Raw genomic sequence first — 20,446 nt, 5'->3', positions numbered from 1 at the left:
ACTAATAATAACACGGTGTAAAATTAAAAACCCTGAGCTGGACACATTCCCTTCACTTGCTGTAGCAGAACAATAATAATAATGAAAAGTAATAGGTAACTTCATATTGTGTATATATAAAATGATATATGAGAGTCAGACTGATTAATATGACCGAGATAGAAAACACGCAGGTGTATGTTTGAACTCTTGAAAGCAGAATAAAATGAATTCATATCTCACCATTAAACCCCACTCTGGTCTAAAACAAGGAGGTTAATGGATGGAAAACAACATCCTCCTAGCTTTATTTGGGAAAGACTACACCTTTATTTGTTCTGATATTTCTTCTAATGATGTGATTTCAGGAGATGTTTACCAATATGTGAATAATGGAGGAAAATCACACCTGAACCAGCATCTTCAGGACAGTGAAGCTCAGACAGGTGTGTTGGTGTGTTAAAGTCGTCTCATAATCAAGCACACAGCCGTGGCGTCTGCAGCTGTATGTTCTGTGTGTATCATGAGCTCTGACTGACCTCACAAACACTTTCCTTAAGTAGCCTATATTTCAAACTCTACTTGAGTGGCCCTCTGGATCGGGCTTCCCTGACACAGTGGGCACAGTGTATCTATGTACAATCTACTGTATATATGTACAATGTATATATGTGCTGTATGTATATGTGATGTATGCATGTATAAACATCTCTCTCTCTATAAGCTCTTCCCGTTGGTTTCTTCACTCTAGTGGACCAAATGCCAATGACTTTGCTTTCTAAACAAGAGAGACATGACTAACACAGTAACTATGATATTTTATTGTGAATTCAAATTATATTTAAATATTCATATTTATTGATAGAGTATAATCTGATAGATTTATGAAGGCAGCATCATGTATTATTTGCTCTGAGTTCAATTCTGTGACAGCTGAGCTAAAAAAATTAAATGGTGTCTGAAAGTTGTGGTTTGTGGTCAGTTTGTGTGTAGTAGGAAGAACTAGTATTGTAGTAATGAGACATATTTATAGGTAGTGGCAGTTTCATGACTTGACCAGTAGATGGCAGCAATGGTCCACACATGCTGCTCACTAAAGGCCAGTGATCCACATTTGAAAATGCCTGAAAAGTAGTTGTAGGAATGAATGTTACAGACACAGTGAACTGTAGTTTAGGAAGCTGAGGCCTGTTAGCTCAGAGGGACCCAGGTTCAAGACTGATTGGAGTCATTGTCAGGGTTTTGGACTCACGTTTTGTCATCTGCCTGTGTTCCCTTCCTTTTTACCCATATTTGGTTTAGTTCCTGTTCTGTATTTCAAAAAAAAAAAAAAAAAAAGATACAAAGACAATAATTAAATGGAATTGTAGACAACACTTCGGGGGTTCGGCAGTTGGTGGTTGGGACATGGTGCTCAAGCTTCCTGGTCTCTATGTAACTCCGCCCATGACATTTCACCACTCCGTTACACTGATGAACTGCTGCTGTTGGTGACATTGATGGTTTGTGAAAGCTGCTGAACGGGGGCACAAGTTTGGAAACCCAAGAATAGCATTAATAGTTCTGATAAATATTTTACAAAATGTTATGTTTATGACATTTGGCTTTTATAATGAATTTGAGTGTTTAAGCAACTGAGAAAATATGGAATAAGAATTAAGAAAAAAAAAAAAAAAGCTCCTAAACTAATCAAAATTCTTATGTGTTTAGTTTTACCAACATTTCTCATTCTGCAAGAAGCACTAACAAAACAAGATCTGAAAACCACTGATGTGAGCTTCTCGTCACACACATGTGGTTTATTTGGCATTACAGCATCAACTGGAAATTCTTAGTAATGCGTCCAAGTTAATGCAAGCTGTTTATACTTTGACTTGTACTTCCTCTTTCACATTATTCTCTCAGAGAATGTTAAAAAATATTTTAATTTTATTTCATAATGATATTTCCCCCCATTTTAAATTCTTATTATCCAATAAAAGGTTAGAATGTTGTGATTTTTTTAAATAAAAGATCAAAGGATTAACAATGCAGATTAATTTTCACAGCCTTCTTTGATCATATTTACCAAGGGTGCCGATATTTTTGGCCATGACTGTAAGTACAGCAGTGTTTCTTATTTGTCACCATGTATATACACTTCAGATAAGTACCTTATGTTACCACTCACTTGCCTGTAGGTACAAGATATTTACCATGTATGTACCAGGGAAGTACACATACTGTAAAATAAAGTGCTACCTGCATTTCTTTAAACATGACACAATTTGAAAGCAGAGAGTCCTGAGACCTTGTTTCATACCAACCTGCTCTGTCTTGTCTGTCGGCATTTTGTCAGTTTCCTCTTTCCTCTGCAATGTATTTTTCACTGCGAACATGGTGTGTAGTGCGAGAGCGGCAGTGTTTGTCGGGGGTGGCAACAACAGTAATTAAGGAGGGCAGGTCTTTGATGAAGTGAAAATGAGACCAATCGGACCAATCACTGCAGATTAGTGTTACGCAAACGAGGGGTTTGAAAATGAATCGTTGAACAAATCGTTTGGGAGTCGTTGAGCAAGTAAGGTAAAAATAAATACATATTATAAGACAATGAAAGTGTTTTTGACCTTGCATGCATGTCAGTCTGTTGTTGGGTACTCCCAAAACCAAAATATGAACCTTTCATTACCCATAATAGGGGGACTTTAAACATAGGTGATTGAATGTTGCTTTGGTGTTGCCACCAGTGGCGCCTGCAGCCGTACAGCTGTACGCACTGTGCGTACCATGAGAGGGCGCTAATTAATGCTGGGTTTTTTTACATAATTTTTACAGCGATTATTAATCTATCTGTGTACTGTACACTCACATATTGAGAAAACAAGAGATAATGAGAATAAATAAAGGTGTGCGTTTGTGTTTTAAAGTGTGTATGTACTTGCATGGTTGGGGATGAGTAAAAATAAATCTATTGGCTTTAGTTTTGTTGGCACTTTTTCCACACACAAAAGCAATTACAAGTCAGATAGTTATTGTTTAAAACAAAGTTCAAAATGAGTTAACACTCTCTAAAACAGCTAATTTAGACATTTGCCAAACGGCCTAAAACTAATGAGGCAAATATTAGTTGTCACATCGGCACCTGAGTCGGGGAACTCCAGGCCCAGCCCCAGTCTCTTTCATCAGATGATTCAGATCCAGCTGACAGCTGCTCAGCCTCCTCGCATGGAACCGCTACCCTCCAACAGCAACCTTCTGTTAGTTCTGCCAAGCCACAGGTGCCTGCTGCTTGCTGCCCGGTTACAACAAGAACTGATGTAGCAGATATTGGCACATTTAAATCGGCTACTGATTCTGTTAAACTCGGTGCACTGCAGAGTAGATTCAGACTACCCAGAGACTGGGTCGCTCCATCAAGATCCATTTTTGGGAAACAAAGAAAAATCCTAATGAGTTTTTCAGTGAGACTTTATATCCAACATTGAGATACAGCATATCACAGGATGGCCTGTTCTTTGTGGCCTGCATGCTTTTCTCCTCTGGCGAGATGACTCTCAGGACAAAGCCACTCAGTAACTGGAGTAACGTGAAAAAAAATGTCACAAAGCATCTATCCACTCAAGCACATCAGTTACGTGCTCAGTTATGTGCAGCAGTGTGTGTACAGGAACGATGCAGTCAATTTGTAGAGCATGATCGTTCCCACCAAGACACAACAGAACACAACAAGTATGGTATCAAAGCAATAATTGATTTAATTGCTGTTTGCGGACAGCAAAATGTACCTCTTAGAGGTCATACAGACAAACGCAGCAATTTCCATGCGTTTCTTAACTCTCGTGCAGATGGTGATGTAACCTTAAAACAGTATTTGCAGCTTGCACCTTCAAACACAAATTACTGTGGTCATCAAATACAAAACAAAATAGTTGAGTTGTGTGGGAAACAGATTCAGAACACAAATCTTGAGAAATGCAAATGAGTCCAGTGATTCTCTCTGCTGTCGGATGAAACAGCTGACATCAGCAATTCAGAACAAATCTCGCTACTAGTCCGCTGTGTGGATCGTGACTCTGGCAACTTTTCCGTTCGAGAGAACGTTTTGTGCTTCGTTTCCACTGCTGATACCACTGGCGAGACGCTAACAAAATCATCACTGGACAAGCTAGAAGAATTGAAATTACAGTCTAGCAATCTGGCGGGACAGCGGTATGATGGGGCTGGGAACGTAAGTGGCAAGGTGCGAGGTGTACAAGCCCACATTAAACAGCTGTACCCGGCTGCCACCTATGTGCATTGCAGAAACCATGCACTTAATTTGGCGATAGTGCATCCCTTTGGTTCGAAATGCCTTGAATGCTGTACAAGACATTGTATCTTTCATACCAGCTTCACCAAAACAGCTGAAAACCTTTTTAGTTGAAAGCAGCACGAATCAGCATTTACAAAAGTTTTCAGACACACGCTGGTCTCAGCACGATGTGTGCATTAGCACTGTCATCCAAAACTACGAGAACATCTATGTGACAATGGATCAACTGAAGACTGAGGGGGACCCCAGGATCTGCAATACAGCGATGTCTCTAGGCAGAACAATGGAGTCGTTTGATTTCATTATCAGCATTATTGTGATTCAGGGTTTACTACAATATCTGATGCCTCTTAGCAACAGTTTGCAAAACCCAACTTGTGATCTACCGAGTGCTGCTAGTAATGCAAGTGCATTAGTGATGCCGGGAGGATGTGACGTTCGGAAAGATGTGGGATCAAAGTTGTGAGTTGGCTGCAGTCAAACACAACCAGCAACATCACAAGATGAATATTGGCAATGGAATCTGTTTCTTTCCTTCATAGAGCACCTCGCATCTGAAGTGAAAGACTGAGTTTGCCTTAAAGAACACGGCGGAATTTTACCCAAATTTACATTGTGTACTGAAAGTACCTCCTAACAATGCCAGTGTCCACTGCCTCTGCAGAGCGGTCTTTCACCATATTGAGGCACCTAAAGACATATTTATGCAACACGATGACAGACCACAGGCTCACTGGACTTGCCCTTATGAACATTCATCCTGAAATTAAAATCAACAGTTTGGAAGTGCTTGAACAATTCGATGTGACCGGGAGGAGATGAGAAAACCTAAAATAGGTAAACAAGTTATATCTTTTATTAATAATGTAATGGTGTTTCTTGAGTATTTGTGTGTTTGAGCACTCGAGGGTGAGGCACGCCCCTGGTTGCCACCCCTCACAATCCTCATGCCACCCCCTTGCCACCCTAAAAATAATTTTCTAGATCCACCCCTGGATAGATGTGAGCTCATAGTTGTGGTTTGGTTTGTTCTATTTCAGCTCCACCACACGGACCAGTGAGGGAGGAGCAGCAGTTATTCACTTTATTGTGACATAAATACATAATTATGAAAACAGCTAATACCACCATTACAATAAAGAGCCATCAAAATATTGCTCCATTTCCCTTGTTCGTTGAACACAGCAGAATACAACTTTTCATAATAGCACATAAATTCTGTTCAATTTAATACTAAATGGGTCACGACAGCATTTTTGGAGAAAACTTGCATGTTAATCAGTGTGACATTCTGTGAAAACCTTTCAAGACTATCAACATTATTCTGAAGCTCTGACGCAGGTTTCAGGAAGTCTTGAGTCTTTAACAGTCTGTCATCATTCAGTCAGTATGGAGCTCGGTCAACTTCCTCTTGTGTTCTGTGAGTATTGTTTTCTCTAAATTTATTTCAGTGGAATTGCTATTATATTATATAAATGATCAAGTGTTTTAGTGTTTCTAGATTTATGTATTTTCTTACTGCTCTCAGAGTTTCAGACCCAGCTCTAGTCCATGATATCTGAGTGAAGGATGAGTTTGAGAGGAAGTGTGCAGTTAGTGCTGTTTGTGAAAGAGAAATGCACTCTGTTGTGTTGTAGATCAGTGTTTGTTCAGTCAGTCAGTTTTGTGATGTGTAATGCTGTTGAATCAGTTCTGTTGGTTTGTTTTGCAGTTATTGTCGCTGTTGTCGTAATATTCACTAGTACATGTCACGGGTGGGGAGGAACGAAGACTCAAGTGCTGGCAAAAGGAATCTTCTTTATTAACAAATTATAAAATAAACAAAAACACAACTGAAACCACCCCGAAGGGGAAAAGCCAGAGAAAACACAAGCACTGAAAACAAGACATACACGAGGCACAGGGCAGACATAAATCACAGGCATACCTGGCAAAAGTGAGACAAACGAGCCCAGAACAGAAAACACAGGGAGCTTAAGTAGGGACAGCAATCAGGAACACAGCTGGGGCAAATCAAACAATAATGAGGTGAGTGGAGTTTGGGGAATTGAATCCGGGAGACAGTGACCTCTGGTGGTGGGAGGGAGCATCGTGGACCCGGATTCATGACAGGACCCCCCCTCTAAGGAATGGCTTCCAGACATTTCCAAGCACCCAACCAGGGGATGGCCAGGCGGAACGGAGCAGGGAAGGGAGGGATGGGGGCCAGGTCCATGTGCTGGTGGGGGACCTGGGGACTGAGGCAGCGCCGGCGGGATGGGGACCCAGGGCAGAACCAGCGGCCACCACAGCAGTGTGTGCGGAGCTGCCACCCTGAAACGGGCAATGGCTGGCTCCGCTGCTTCGGGAGCCTTGTGAACGGGCGCCGCGGCCTCGAGAGGAACGTGAGCTCAATGTTCAAATTGTAATGAGTTTTTCTTCTTTGTATCTTTAGTGCTGATTTCAAACATCTACTCTCAACATACTGAAGGTGAGTCAATTTAATTCATATATTTTCATCATATATTTTCATATGAGTGATTCTGCAGTAACTGTTATAAACCAACTGAGAGTTGAGAAATTACATTTCATTATGATTATAAATGCAAGTTGAATCATTCATGTGATAATTCTGAGGTGTGACAAGAAACACACACACACACACACACACACACACACAAAAACATCAGTCTATCAAGAATAGCTGATATATTTCTTACATTCTCTGTGAAATCAAAACAGTGAGAGGCGGGATCTTGTTGAAAAACTCATGTTTCCAAATTCCCAATGATTGAATATTGACAGATCTTTTATAAATGACTATAACAGCTATAGAGAACAACACTTCAGTCTCGTCTGATTTAGCGTGTGTTTTACAGTCAAGTAACTGTGTTCATGCAGTAAAAGCAGCACATTATTTTTATTGTGAATTGTTCACAGTGACCATCAAACCTGCTCAACATGTATTCAGAGGAGAGACAGTCACTCTCAGATGTGACATATATGCTGAAGGAGTCTCTAGCTGGCAGTACAGCTGGTATAAAGACAGTTCAGGCAATGTTTTCAGTGAACTACAGGAACACACATTCAGTTCTGTTACTGAGTCTGACGCAGGTAAATACTCCTGTTATGGAGTAGAGAGAGAAGGATCACGAACATCACGCAGCAGTGATGAAGTTACACTGACAGTATCAGGTGAGTTTGATCATCTCTTCACACACACACACAAGTTTATCATGTTATTAATGAGTGATTTCTCATCTTCAGATCCCAGAGCAGTGTTAAGTGTTTCTCCACAGACGTGGTTGACTGAAGGAGATCCAGTGACTCTGATCTGTGAGGTTAGCGGCTCCTCTACAGGCTGGACATTCAGCTGGTTCACTGATACTGGTTCATCAGGTAAGATATAATGTGCTTCAGTAACATCTGAATAAACTGGTTTCATAAAAAAAAAATATATATATTATATAGATTCAACATATTGAATCAATCTGAATACTCTGATTATACCAATAAAGGTAATTTATAAGACTCATGTATAAATGTCTGCTCATTTCTTGAGGTAACTGCACTTTTTCACTTTATACAGACTACAGCAGTTGTTATGATCTGCTCTCAGACAGCAGCAGAGGAGCAGGAGGAAACTACACTGTCAGTTCTGCTGCTCTAAATCACACAGGAGTTTATGTGTGCAGAGCAGAGAGAGGAGAACCAGCCTATAAAACACAGTACAGCAACACACAGTTAATATGTGTCACTGGTGAGTTCAGACTGAACAGAATGAATGAGACACTCTGAAATTTTCCTTGACCTTTTAGAGCTCGATGTGTCTTGAAAGTGTGTCCTGTCTTAATATATGGCCAGAGCTGGGTGGTAACTGATTACATGTAATCTGGATTATGTAATCAGATTCCAAAAATTAAGTACTTGTAATTTTAAAATACTCGTAATCAGACTACAGTTACTTTTTTTATGGATTACATGATTGCATATTATTCACACAATAGCAATAAATTATTCATAAATCACTGATTCTCCCTAATTTCTCTTTTTCATCTTTTAAATGTTCCTCTCTAAAATAGCCTACCGATTATATGCATATTATATATGTATAGTCCAGTTTTGTGGACATTCACACATAGACTAGTCATTAGTCCGGTGGCGACTGCATTTGACCACTGGATTTACAAAAATCATTTCAGGTTTAAGAATGGTTTCTACATTGCATCAACTAGGCTACACATTCATTTTTATTTGAATTATTACTCTGTAGGTTTTTTAACCATGTATTATTAATTATAACTAATTAAAATGCACATATTCACGTTTTTTCTTAGTTACATGTAATGCAGGCATTCCAAAGCTTTTTGTCATCTAAACCTTATTCACCACATATATTTGCTTTAAGTACCCCTGAGATTTTAAAATAAATATTTCAATAATTAAGTAACACATTTACATGCTCACAGTTTCTTTGATGTTGATTAATGATCACATGGCATGCAGGTAAATCAAAATATTTCACCTTTTTTTTAGTAAGTGTTTTATTTCAAACAAAGACTATAGAAATGCAAAGACGGTTCTCTACTATACTTATGAATGGGAGAAACCACAACATGCGATATGGAGGAATAGTTCCACCTTCTAAATGAAAAAGCCAACAGCACATTATGACTCTGCATGCGCATTGCTTGGTCTAGCCTGAAAAATAAGCTTTTTAAACGCTATTTGAGCATAAGTAACAACATTCATGGGGCAATTAATTCCAGATTTCTGTTGCTGATTTGACATATGTAATTTAATTGTGAGTTCAGCGAGCAGTTTTTGAGATTTCAGGATTCCCCCATTCATTAAGATACTGTAGGTCTTGTACGCGCTGCCCAGAGGCGATGCAAATGTGGCCACCAAGTGAAGAGACTTTCAAAAAAAACTGAAAAAAAAAAGAAATAAAGAAAAGAAAGGGAGTTTGTTTTAAAATGATTTATTTTCATTTAAAAAAAATTATGATTTAATTAATTTTCAGCTTTTCATTAAATTCACAACCCCTCTTCAGTTCCTTTACGAACCCTAGTTTGGGAAACCTTGATGTAATATAATGTTTAATGCTCTTCATGTTGTAAATTACAATGAATGGAACAAATTTTCTTATTCTTTGCATTTTTTACATCATTATGGTACAAGATAATGCTATTTAAATCAATGTGATAAACGAGTTAAATCAAAAGTAATCTAAAAGTAATCTGATTATATTACCTAAAATGTGTAATGTAACAGATTACATTACTGACTACCATTTTTGTCATGTAACCTGTAATCTGTAATCAGTAACGGATTACAATTTGTAAGTAATCTACCCAGCTCTGTATACAGCTACTTGTTAATGGTGTGAATGGAGAAAGGTGCTTCTGCTGTCAGGTGTAGTTACTGCATCTACTAGCAGTGCCTCAATAGACCAAACTAACCAGCAACACCTTGATTCTTGGGTTAGCTGCAAAAATGTAAAATGTTTAATTCTAATGGAGGAAAACTGAAATGAAAAACTAAAATATAACCACTAAAAGTGTTGCTTGCATAAGTGGGCTTCATGGAACATAATCAAATAGCTATAATAAAAATGTATAATCTGACCTATTTATTAAATAGTGTTTTATGAAATTTATTTTATGAAATTTATTTTAAGTATGTCATTGAACAAACCTTGATTCTAGGCACTTTACCAACAACACAGGACACTCCATCAATGTGCACATCAGCAAATCTTATAGGATGAACCATATAAACACTTAATCAATCATTTTACAGTTTGATTAATATCTGCCTAATAATTAGATGAGTAAGTTAATATGCAACAAACTCGGCTAACTATAAATACTACTAGGTTCACTCTGTACAAGCAAAGAAGAACTGAACCCTGAGTTGAGTCTGGTTTCTCCCAAGGTTTTTTCTCCAATAGTAACAGCTTATGGAGGTTTTTGTTGGCTGTCACAGCTGTCTTTAGTTTGATTGCTGATGCCATAATGACAAATATATTAAGGTGTAATTTTGTTTATGAAGTTTTAAATAGAAATACTCAAGTGTTGACTTATGGATTTTCAGATATTAGAACTGTAATATTTTTCCGAAAAGCTGCTTTGAAACTATTTAAGTTGTGTGAAGTGTTATATCAATAAAACTGTCTTGATTGATTTCTAAACTGTGGCTGTAATTGTCTTCTCAGGTGTTTCTCCTCCAGTCTCTCTGATCGTCAGACCCAGCAGAACTCAACACTTCACATCTGACTCTCTCTCTCTGAGCTGTGAGGACCAGAGTAACTCTACTGGATGGACAGTGAGAAGATACACAGACAGCTGGCGGCTGGAAGATTGTTCATCATTACGTCGAGGATCACAAACAGGATCTACATGTACAATCAGAGACACCATCACACATGACACTGGAGTGTACTGGTGTGAGTCTGAATCTGGAGAGAAATATCATCCTGTTAATATCACTGTACACCGTGAGTCTGTGTTTCTGTATTTATTCATTTTGCAAAATCCCTCATTTATAATTGGATTGCCTTCTTAATTCAGTCACCCATGCAATATTATTCCTAAATGACAATGAGTTCTAGACTAACCTTTGACTATTAAGCCATTGCTCAAACTTTGACTTTTGTCCAAAAAAAAAATCATTGTGATTCTAAATGTATCCAGAATCGTGCAGTTATTTATCCACATGTCATGTTTATTTGTTTACATATTTCATAAACCCCATGAGAAAATGTATTATTAATATCATTATTATTAATATCATTATTATTGTTGTATTGATTAACTCTGTCCTGTTTGAGTTACGTCTCAAACTCCATAAACTAGAACCTCTTCCACTGAGCACATCTGCATTAGCCCATATATCTCTCTGATTTTTGTCTTTGCATTAATTTTGTATGTTATCTACTCATGCAAATAATTAAATTTGCTTTTGGTGTGCACACATTAGATCTTCCTCATCTGTTTCTCTTGTTCTTCCTCCTGTTTATTTCACCGCTGTGAGGTTCAGAGCGTTCAGCTGCTCCTCGTCTATGATCCTCTCTTACACAACAACGTGAAAGTGATTCTCTTCTTACTTTTAAATCACGTCTTATAACTCATCTTTTTAAATGAGCTTTTCCTTATTCATTTTAATTTATGGATTATCTTAATGTTGAATAGATGTTGCTTTGATTGTATTGCTGTGTTGTAATTTATGATTGTCATTAAAGTGTCCTTGAGTGTTTTGAGGCACCTCTAAATAAAATACATTATTATTATTGTTGTTGTCTCCACATTGTTGATTCATTCTTACTATAATCGTACTATTTGTCAGTTGATGTTTGCTCTGTTTCTGTAGTTGGTGTGATTCTGGAGAGTCCTGTTCATCCTGTGACTGAAGGAGAAACTCTGACTCTACGCTGTTTAGATCGACACACAACTCCACCAAACCTCAGAGCTGATTTCTATAAAGATGGGTCACTCATCCAGAGTCAAACTACAGAGATGATCATCTCTACTGTCTTAAAGTCACACGAGGGTTTCTACTCCTGCAAACACCGAGAGAGAGAGTCACCCAAGAGCTGGATCTCAGTCACAGGTGAGAGTCAATGAAACTGAGCTGGTTTGTTTCTTCTTATGTTCTAGTTCAGATATGGAGCTTGATAAAGTGTTTGTGTGTCTCTTCTTCAGCGTCTCATTCAGGATCTCAGATCTCTGTCCTCCACACACTCAGTTCTGTTCTGGCAGTTTCTCCATATCTGCTAGTGACAGTCGTGCTGATTTTCAAATGCTGCAGGATGAGAGGTAAATGTCTGATTTATTACATTATATTCAGTTAAACCCCAAATTTGAATCTAATCATAAAACAAAACAAATAAAAAAACACTTCCTTTAAATTTTACTCAATAAATCCACTTCTTTCATCACTGATAAAAGACATAATTTTTAGTTGTATCTTTTCTAGTCAAATTTGTTTAAATATAGTTAAAAGATGATGGTAGAAAAAATAAACAAAGACAAACATCATACGTACCTGTTCAAGTAAATGCTTGATTGTTTTGTGTGTATTTAACAGCTGCATCTGTTGAAGAGCAAGAAACTGCAATCTGATCTAAATCTGTCATGATGGTGAGAAAACTCAGACTGAACATGATTACTTACTGTAAAAGTCATGTTTTGAGAGAGACTCCTTTTGGCATCTCACAGTTTTTAAAGTCATCATGAACCAGCATCTCAACTCTTTTGACTTCTGAGTGAAACAAGATATTCAACGAAAAAACATGTAGAGAAGAACTTGATTTGATCCACCAGGAATTAATTGTATTGTTAAAAAAAAGTAGTTATATACATTCTGCTTTTTTTTCTGCTTTACCATCATAATTAGGGGTGTGCAATATTGATAAAAAAAGGTTACATCTCTATTTCCTGGGTGACCAAGTTGTGTATACAAGGTGTCGTATTGGACATACTAGATTAACTCATGATTGCTGAAGAAGCACCAAAATGTCAATATTGCAGGACTCACTTGACAGTGAAACATGTGCTTTTGTTCTGCACAATAAAGGTTATTATCAGGACTTGTTTTATAAGATGGACCAGAAAAACTTTTACAATTTCTTTCAAAAGTAAATTTAAAGAATATTTTACATAATTTGATGTATAAAACTTTGTTTTATAATTGCTTTATTTAATTTTTGTATTTTGTATCGTGTACTACTGTATTGTTATAATATTTGTTTACCATGAAACAATAGCAATAAACTTAAATCAAGTCAAGCTCTATTTCCTGGGATTTTGATGATAAAACATAATCAGACAATATTTTTGTATTTTTGTTCTGGTACTGTGTCTGGTTTAGGCCTGTCATGGACAGCTGGCTCATATTTTGTGTGATGGTTGGTTCACAGCAAGTGGGAGCTTTATATGCACATGTGCGCTCATCTGTTTTCAATGCGGGTTAACCGCGACGCTTCATGTTCACAGTTGGTTAGAGTACAGGCTGGATGCCAAGAGGGCCAATCTCCAGACAAAAGACACCCTGGATCTCCTCCATTTCAAGATGAATGTGGCCCAGTGTCTGGTGAGTGTCCATAAACCAGTGGCAGCAAAACATGGAAGACCCAGTATGTCTCCAGAACCACAACCGCATGCCCACAGACCACGAGTTCAGGATGCAAGGCCTCTACCTGAAGTGCAGTATGATATGGTTGACCACATGCCGAATTATGATGAGAAGACAGAGGCCACCAGATGCAAGAGGCCATACTGCACAGGGAAAACACATGTATTCTGTGACAAATGCAACATACACCTTTGCTTTGTGCCACACAGAAACCGCTTCAAGGATGCTCATCGTAAATGAGAGAATATATGGGAATATCCAGCAGATGTATTTTTGTTATTTTCCATTTGTTAGTAATTGTGTGCTTCTTATTAGCTTACAATGTTAAAAGTTAGCAATGCATTTGGAAGTTCCATGATAACTGATTGCAGAACTGATTTCTTGGGGTTATATTGCCCACGATCTGCCAACCTCCTATGTTAAAAACATGGCCTTTTTTAATCTAAGATTTCATGGCATTTTATGTTAATTTAGTCATGGCATCCATTGTAATGGACATGAAAGAATACCAATAAAAACACGAGTTATCAAAAATGTTTTATTTTTTTGTTTTGTTTTGTTTTGTTTCCCCTCTTTATTTCTATGCTGGAAGGGAGTAAAAATCAACTGGGATTTTTTTTTTTTTTTTTGCTCATGCATCTCCACTGTCCCTCGTCCTATCCAATAACAAAACAATCACATTTATAACTCTTTCTCCATGTTCTCACTCGTGACCTCATATGCATTTTCTGCAATTTACATATTATATAAGGCATAAAACTTTGTACTCTACTCTCAACATCTACACTTACTCTCGTTTTCATCTGCCTCATTTCCTGAATCCAAGCAGTCAAGATCAGATAACTCTCCATTTACAAGACTGTGTGAAAAACAGGTTATATACATAAAATAAATCAATTGTGAAGACATAGCTTAGCTATGAAATGCTTATAAGTATTTTGCTTCTATGCATGAACTAACTGAGTGCTGGCTAATATCTCTTGACTCCCGATGTCCATTGGGATGGACATTAAACTTTGAAAAAATCCTATAACTTAATGAAATGAAATATTTTCAAAATAACTTGAAATATTAACACTTGAAATTGTTAAAATTATGCTGAGAGAAAATGTATTAGGCTAGCATGAACATAAATTAACATTTTTAATGAAAAATAGGCACTTACTCCTCCCTCTCTCGAGCTTCAGAGCCATGCTTGTCATGTCTGACGTCTGAAGCTCTCTCAGATCAAGTTAAAAGTCATTTCTCCATTGTGATTGGATAATCAGGAACCAATCAGTAATAAGCATAATTCAAACAATGAAATCAGATATTTTTTATTGGTTTAGACCCATATGTAATGTCCATTCCAATGGATGCCAGGGGTCCGTTCTTCGTATGTTGCTTATTACATCCGAGATCAAATGACACATCATCCAAGATGATATGATCCAGCTACTCGTTATCTGGCTAATTCGGTTCTTCGAACACACCTGTTGTTGATGATTAGTATGGCTGGATTGAGTTATCTGAGATCATTGTACGTTCATGCGCTGGTTTAAAAGGTTGTATCGATAGTAGAAACACTGATCAGCAACGCTGTTATTGGTTGCCCACGATGGCCAAAGAGCGCACCCACTTTTTCTCAGCGGCAGAACAAGAACTCTTGATGGAGGGCTATGGCGAATTCCAGAATTTAATGAAAATGCCAGGGAACACCTCAAAGGCTGCAAAAGCCAGGAGAGAGGGTTGGCAAGAAGTTGCAGGCAAATTAAATGCGCAAGTAGTGACTGTGTTGGATGTTTTCAATCAGTTATTACAGTATATGTACATGTTTTACAATTTTCATAATTACTTTAATCTTTTATATTAGAGCCACCACAGGACCCACTAGAAATTGTGAACAAGTAAAGGTGAAATACAAGAATATTCTACAAAAAACAGCTCTTCCTTAGATCCACAGCCAGGAAGCAGTAGCAGCAGCACCTTCATTACTGGTAAAGAGGCTTTTAATTCTCTTTGTATAGGCTACTGTACAATAATTGGTAGCTACCTTGCATTTGGTGTAATCCAAATGTCATCTACACTCTTCAACTGGTAAATCTTGAGTAGTGCTGAATTGCATTGACATGAAAAAAATTTGCTGTTTCTTTTCCCGTGTACCTCATTGTGATAAAACATTTTTTATTTTTTTCTCTTTTTGTGCAGTTTTACATAACACACCCACTCTTTTACCTGTTCCCATGCAAGTGGTGGCTGAAGCATGTGCAGTAAGTGGACTTTTTTTATTAATTTATTTTTTCCTTCAATAGTGAAATCAATATCAATAGTGGAGACACTGTATCACTTTGCCATACCATTTATTTTCATTGCACAGGACAGTGAAGAGATCCTCTCGGATGAGTGTCCTTTGGAGGAAGTACCTGTAAGTGCATAACTACACATAAAAACACACTATATAATACACCCTATAAATTTGTATCAACTAATGTACTTTGTTTTTGACAGCAATTTGAGTTGCAGGAGTCTGCACAGAGGCCTGCAGAGAGGGAATCTGCATTGAGAAGTGATACAGAGGTGGACAGTGTTGCATATCAGTTTAGTATTTATGTATTTTTTTTTGTTTGTGGCATGTGTTGAGTCCAATTTATTTTCTCTGCAAATGGCACAGGGTGACATCCGTTCCCTCTATAAACGTAGCCTGCAGCATAAGGTTGAATATTTGGATTTAAAAAAACAAAAACTGAGGGGAGAAATAGAGATCCAACAGCTAATGAAGAAGAAAATTGCACTACAAATAGAGTTGCTGCAAAAGGAACTTCAGAGTAAGTACTAAAACACCATTTCACAGAGCACTACTGTTGACCTTGCATAATAATATCTCTCTTTGCAGGCAAAAGATGACCCTTTTTTATTTTTTTATTTATTCTTCTCAAAAATGGTGTTCCACAATCCTGTCCCGTGCAGCTCTGCCACTAGGTTGATCCAAGTGCACTGGCTGGAGGTCATCATCAGGCTACACTTCCTCCACAGGGGTCCTCTCCTTTCTAATGGTGGCAATGTTATGTAATACAGCACATGCGACAATAATGTTGCATGCCCTGTCAGGTGCAACCCTAAGAATTTTCAGACACTGAAATCTTCCCTTTAGTTGCCCAAAGGTCATTTCAATGCGTGCCCTTGTCCTGGCTAGAGCTGCATTGTAATTGTCAGGGAATGGGGTCATAAAATACTGCCTACAGGCATAGCCCCTGTCTCCAACCAGGATCCCGTCGTAATCACCTGTACAATGGTAAAATGCAGTTCTGTAAGGCCCACAATAAGTGTGTGTGTGTGTGTGTAATACAGTGAGCCTGACATTAATATCTTCCTTACCACGTTCAATGTGCATAAATGTGACTCTCTGAAATTTCTTGAGTCATGCACAGATCCTGGCCATTTGGCTTCCACATTTGTGATGTGATGCATCGAGTCACACACCATCTAAGACATTGTAGTCAATCAACTGCACACTTAAGGAATACATTGTGTATATATTACCCATCTAAAATATTAAGAATTGTGATAGTAACTCACCTGCACATTTATACTGTGAACCCCCTTTCGGTTCACAAAATCCCCTTCATTGGGGCCTGGTGGGGCCTTGATATGAATGTGTGTGCAGTCTATGGCACCAATCACATTAGGGAAGCCTGGGGGACAATCGATTCATATTCACACGATATTCATTAATAATTAGAATGTACCTGCAATGGCGAAAAAGCTCTGTTTTACAACTTGGGGTCTTAAGTGGCTTGGAAAGACCACAAAAACCCCTAAAAACTGCTTGAGCGCCAGGTAAACTTTGCGAATGGCACGACACACAGCACTTTTGCCCAAGTTCTCCGCATCCCCAGTAGTATACAGGAAAGTGCCACTCGCAAAGAATCTCAACGCGATGCACACAGTTTGTGCTGTTGTTAAAGCCCGACTCCGACTAGTCAAACTTTTAATATGAGGTTCCAATAAATTAATTATGTAAATGACACCCTCACGTGAAAAATGATATCTTTCAAAAACTACACTATCGCGCTGTGCTAATGGATCCTGTCCGTGTCGCAAAATACGATTAATTCTAAAAGCTCTGCGAATTATCCTCGCACCTTCCGCAACAGGTTGCTCTCGTAAAAACAGGCAAGACATGCTGCAAGTGCAACAGACTTCCCGTATCACCGCCGCTTATAAAGCCGCAATCTGATCCTGTTTACATGAAATAAGCCTGCTCCCGAGCAGGTTTAAGTTTACTGACCTGTTGCTATGACAACAACTCCGGGATGAGCTTCGAAGAACCAAATGATCCAGGATCAAACGAAATCGGCAACAATCAAATCCAGCTACCTGAGTTAGCAACGTACGAAGAACGGACCCCAGGTCTGAACTAATATGTACTTATATCAAAAAATAAATACAATGTACTTATTGTGTTGCAAAACACTTTTGCTGCTATTGAGGTGGGATATAGGTTAGGGACAGGTTTGGTGGTATGGGTAGGTTTAAGGTGTAAGGGATGGGTCAACAGAGTAATTATAAATGTAATTACATAAATTAATTACAGATGTAACTACATACAGTATGTATGTACACAATAAGTGTATTGTATCAAATGATTAATTTAAATGTAAGTACATTGTAGTTAAGGCCACCTAATATAAAGTGGGACCAATATTTGTAATATTGTGAATACATTTTTAAACTTTCATTTTCTTTGCCCATAAATATATAGTTCCACATTCACAAAAAGTGGGTCCAGTTAAGACAAGTGTCCTCATAACTGCTCTATGATCATGAATGTATCTGATATTTCACATTTCTCACCTTATTATCTCCCAAATGACTAAATGCACTGCGCACAGGACATCAGCTGACAACCGATGACAGGAATTTATCTTTATCTAAGTCTTTATCAGATTTTAAACACTTTAGATTAGATATTAGATTTTAAATCTTCACTTTTGTTTTCTCCAAATACAGTGCTATTAGTTTAACATAACTACTACTAACATGATTGGTTCGGTTTAGCTGTATGGTAAATAACTATTTTTAACTTTGCACACTGGGAAATTATGCAGATTTTATTTATCTTAAAAGTGCTTGATATCCTTAAATGCATGTCTGTGTGAACTATACGGTGGGAAAAACATACTGTAATGCTGTTGAGTCAGAGGACAATCCACGGCCAGCATGACAATAATAGAACTGACTCATTTTAAGTAGCTGTGCATTTCTATATTGAGAGATGAGATCTTTTCTGGAGTATTTAATGTTATTGATTAATCACTGGGTCACAGGATTGTGATTTAAATCGCTGATCTGTATAAATGAGGGGAGTGAGGTGTTAGATCATTGAGCAGGATCATCAAGCCATCATGAAGTCTTTGGTTTTCCTTGTATTTCTCAGCGCAGCATGTAAGTACAATAATCAGCACAAACTGAGGATTTTCACTTCATAACTCACCTGTAATGTAATAGCAGTGATTTTCAAATTGTCCATTGTGACCAAAAATGGTTTGCTGGTTTGTTTGTTTGTTAGTATAGGGTCTTGTGCATCAGGTATGGGTATCTATGATCTAGCACAGAAAAAAAAAAATAATAATAATAATATTAATACATATTAGTAAATAGTTATTAATAAAATAGTTACTAATATTAGTAAACTTACTAATAGTACAAATAGTTAAACATATATTTTATAAAAAATAGTACTACAAATATTTACAAATATTATTAATATTAAAAATATAAGTAAGTAGTTATTAATATTGTTGTGTCTGAATAATTGTGCTACTTTGAAGGCCTCCCCTAGATGGCACTGTTGAGGTACTTGTTCGAGGGGGAAAGAGTAAGAAGGAGGAGAAGTTAAGTAAACAAAGTGTGGTTCAATACTGCTTGTTTTTCTGCTTCTTTATTATATTGATTCCCAACATAACAATTGGCGACGAGGATGCCAGGATGTCTCTGCTCTCTCTGCAACCCCCAGTAGCGTTTCTGGACTGCCCAGGTGAACCGAAAATTCCCTTTGATACATGGGAAAAGTTATTTCAGAACTACCTGCTTGCTATCGGTGGTGAGGAGTTTTCCGCCGAGAGGAAGAGAGCACTACTAATACACTGTTTGGGAACAGAAGGACAGCGAATTTACAATACACTGCCTCTTACCGCTGATACATATAATGGATCTTTACAAGCTCTGAAACAGTTCTTCTCCCCTAAACTGAATGTTGTTTCTGAGAGGTATCGCTTCAGGCAACGCGCTCAAGCCGTGGGTGAGTCGACAGACCATTACGTTGCAGCGCTTCGTGGACTGGTAAAAACGTGTGCTTTCGGCGATATGGAGCATGAAATGGTCCGCGATCAGATTGTGGAGAAAACGTGCATGCCCAGAATTCGCGAAAGACTGTTATTAGAGCCAGATTTAACCCTCGAAAAGACACTTACTATTGCACGACAAATTGAAGCAGCGGTTGCAGATGCCAAAGTCATTGCTGAAGGGGAATCGAAACACGTATCAGCCATCCAAAAACAAACTAACACGCGGCTGCAGAAAAGTAAACAAAAGAGTAAGCCAAGAGAGGATAGACGCATAAAGGGTCAACAGCAGTGTTACCGCTGTGGTTCTACGTATCACCTTGCAAATGACAAGTCTTGCCCGGCTAAAGACTGCAAATGTAGAATGTGCGGAAAAATCGGACATTTCTCAAAAGTGTGCAAGTCATCAAAGTTAGTTAATGAAGTAAGCTTACCTGAAGTGACGGTCCTCAGTGTAAATGACTGTAATACAGATGATGGAGCCCCAATGGGAACTTTTACTGTAGCTACATCCATACTCCCTGCACAGTCTTGTACCATTAAGATGATGGTGGATACAGGCTCGGGTGCATCAATTCTGCCTCAGAACATTTACAAAGAACACTTCAGTTCATGTGCCTTGTCTCCACCCAAAGTGCAGCTTCTGAACTATTCAAGGGACAGAATACCTGTTTGTGGCTCCTTGACATTGAATGTGACATACTGTGGAAAAACAGTTGTTGGTGAGTTTAACATAGTA

At 38.1% G+C, this 20,446-nt stretch overlaps 2 protein-coding genes across 6 annotated transcripts; one reads left to right on the top strand and one right to left on the bottom strand.

Annotated features, from left to right (window-relative positions):
- Positions 1-352: 352 nt before the first annotated feature.
- LOC131530474 (Fc receptor-like protein 2) lies at positions 353-13,897 on the top strand. 5 transcript variants are annotated; one of them, XM_058760759.1, is made up of 9 exons: positions 353-5,690; positions 6,705-6,740; positions 7,190-7,444; positions 7,517-7,648; positions 7,839-8,009; positions 10,467-10,748; positions 11,621-11,860; positions 11,953-12,066; positions 12,338-13,038. In XM_058760759.1, exons 1-9 carry the CDS (start codon positions 5,660-5,662, stop codon positions 12,370-12,372), a joined length of 1,296 nt encoding a protein of 431 aa, XP_058616742.1. In that variant the 5' UTR covers positions 353-5,659; the 3' UTR covers positions 12,373-13,038. The 5 variants fall into 5 exon arrangements, with proteins under 5 accessions (XP_058616742.1, XP_058616740.1, XP_058616739.1 ...); XM_058760757.1 differs by having other exon boundaries at positions 7,190-7,648; XM_058760756.1 differs by lacking the exon at positions 353-5,690 and adding an exon at positions 13,246-13,897 and having other exon boundaries at positions 6,508-7,648; positions 12,338-12,390.
- A 2,688-nt stretch (positions 13,898-16,585) lies between these two features.
- On the bottom strand, positions 16,586-17,545 carry LOC131531057 (putative nuclease HARBI1). Its single transcript, XM_058761609.1, has 4 exons — positions 17,110-17,545; positions 16,940-17,055; positions 16,739-16,846; positions 16,586-16,645 (listed from the first exon to the last, which is right to left on the bottom strand). The coding sequence occupies exons 1-4, from the start codon at positions 17,543-17,545 to the stop codon at positions 16,586-16,588; spliced, it is 720 nt and encodes a 239-aa protein (XP_058617592.1).
- Positions 17,546-20,446: the final 2,901 nt, after the last annotated feature.

The sequence above is a fragment of the Onychostoma macrolepis genome, chromosome 22 (genome assembly GCF_012432095.1).
Source record: "Onychostoma macrolepis isolate SWU-2019 chromosome 22, ASM1243209v1, whole genome shotgun sequence".
NCBI classification, from domain to species: domain Eukaryota; kingdom Metazoa; phylum Chordata; class Actinopteri; order Cypriniformes; family Cyprinidae; genus Onychostoma; species Onychostoma macrolepis.
Note: the sequence above shows the minus strand (reverse complement) of the source record. Positions and strands in the feature narration are given on the sequence as shown.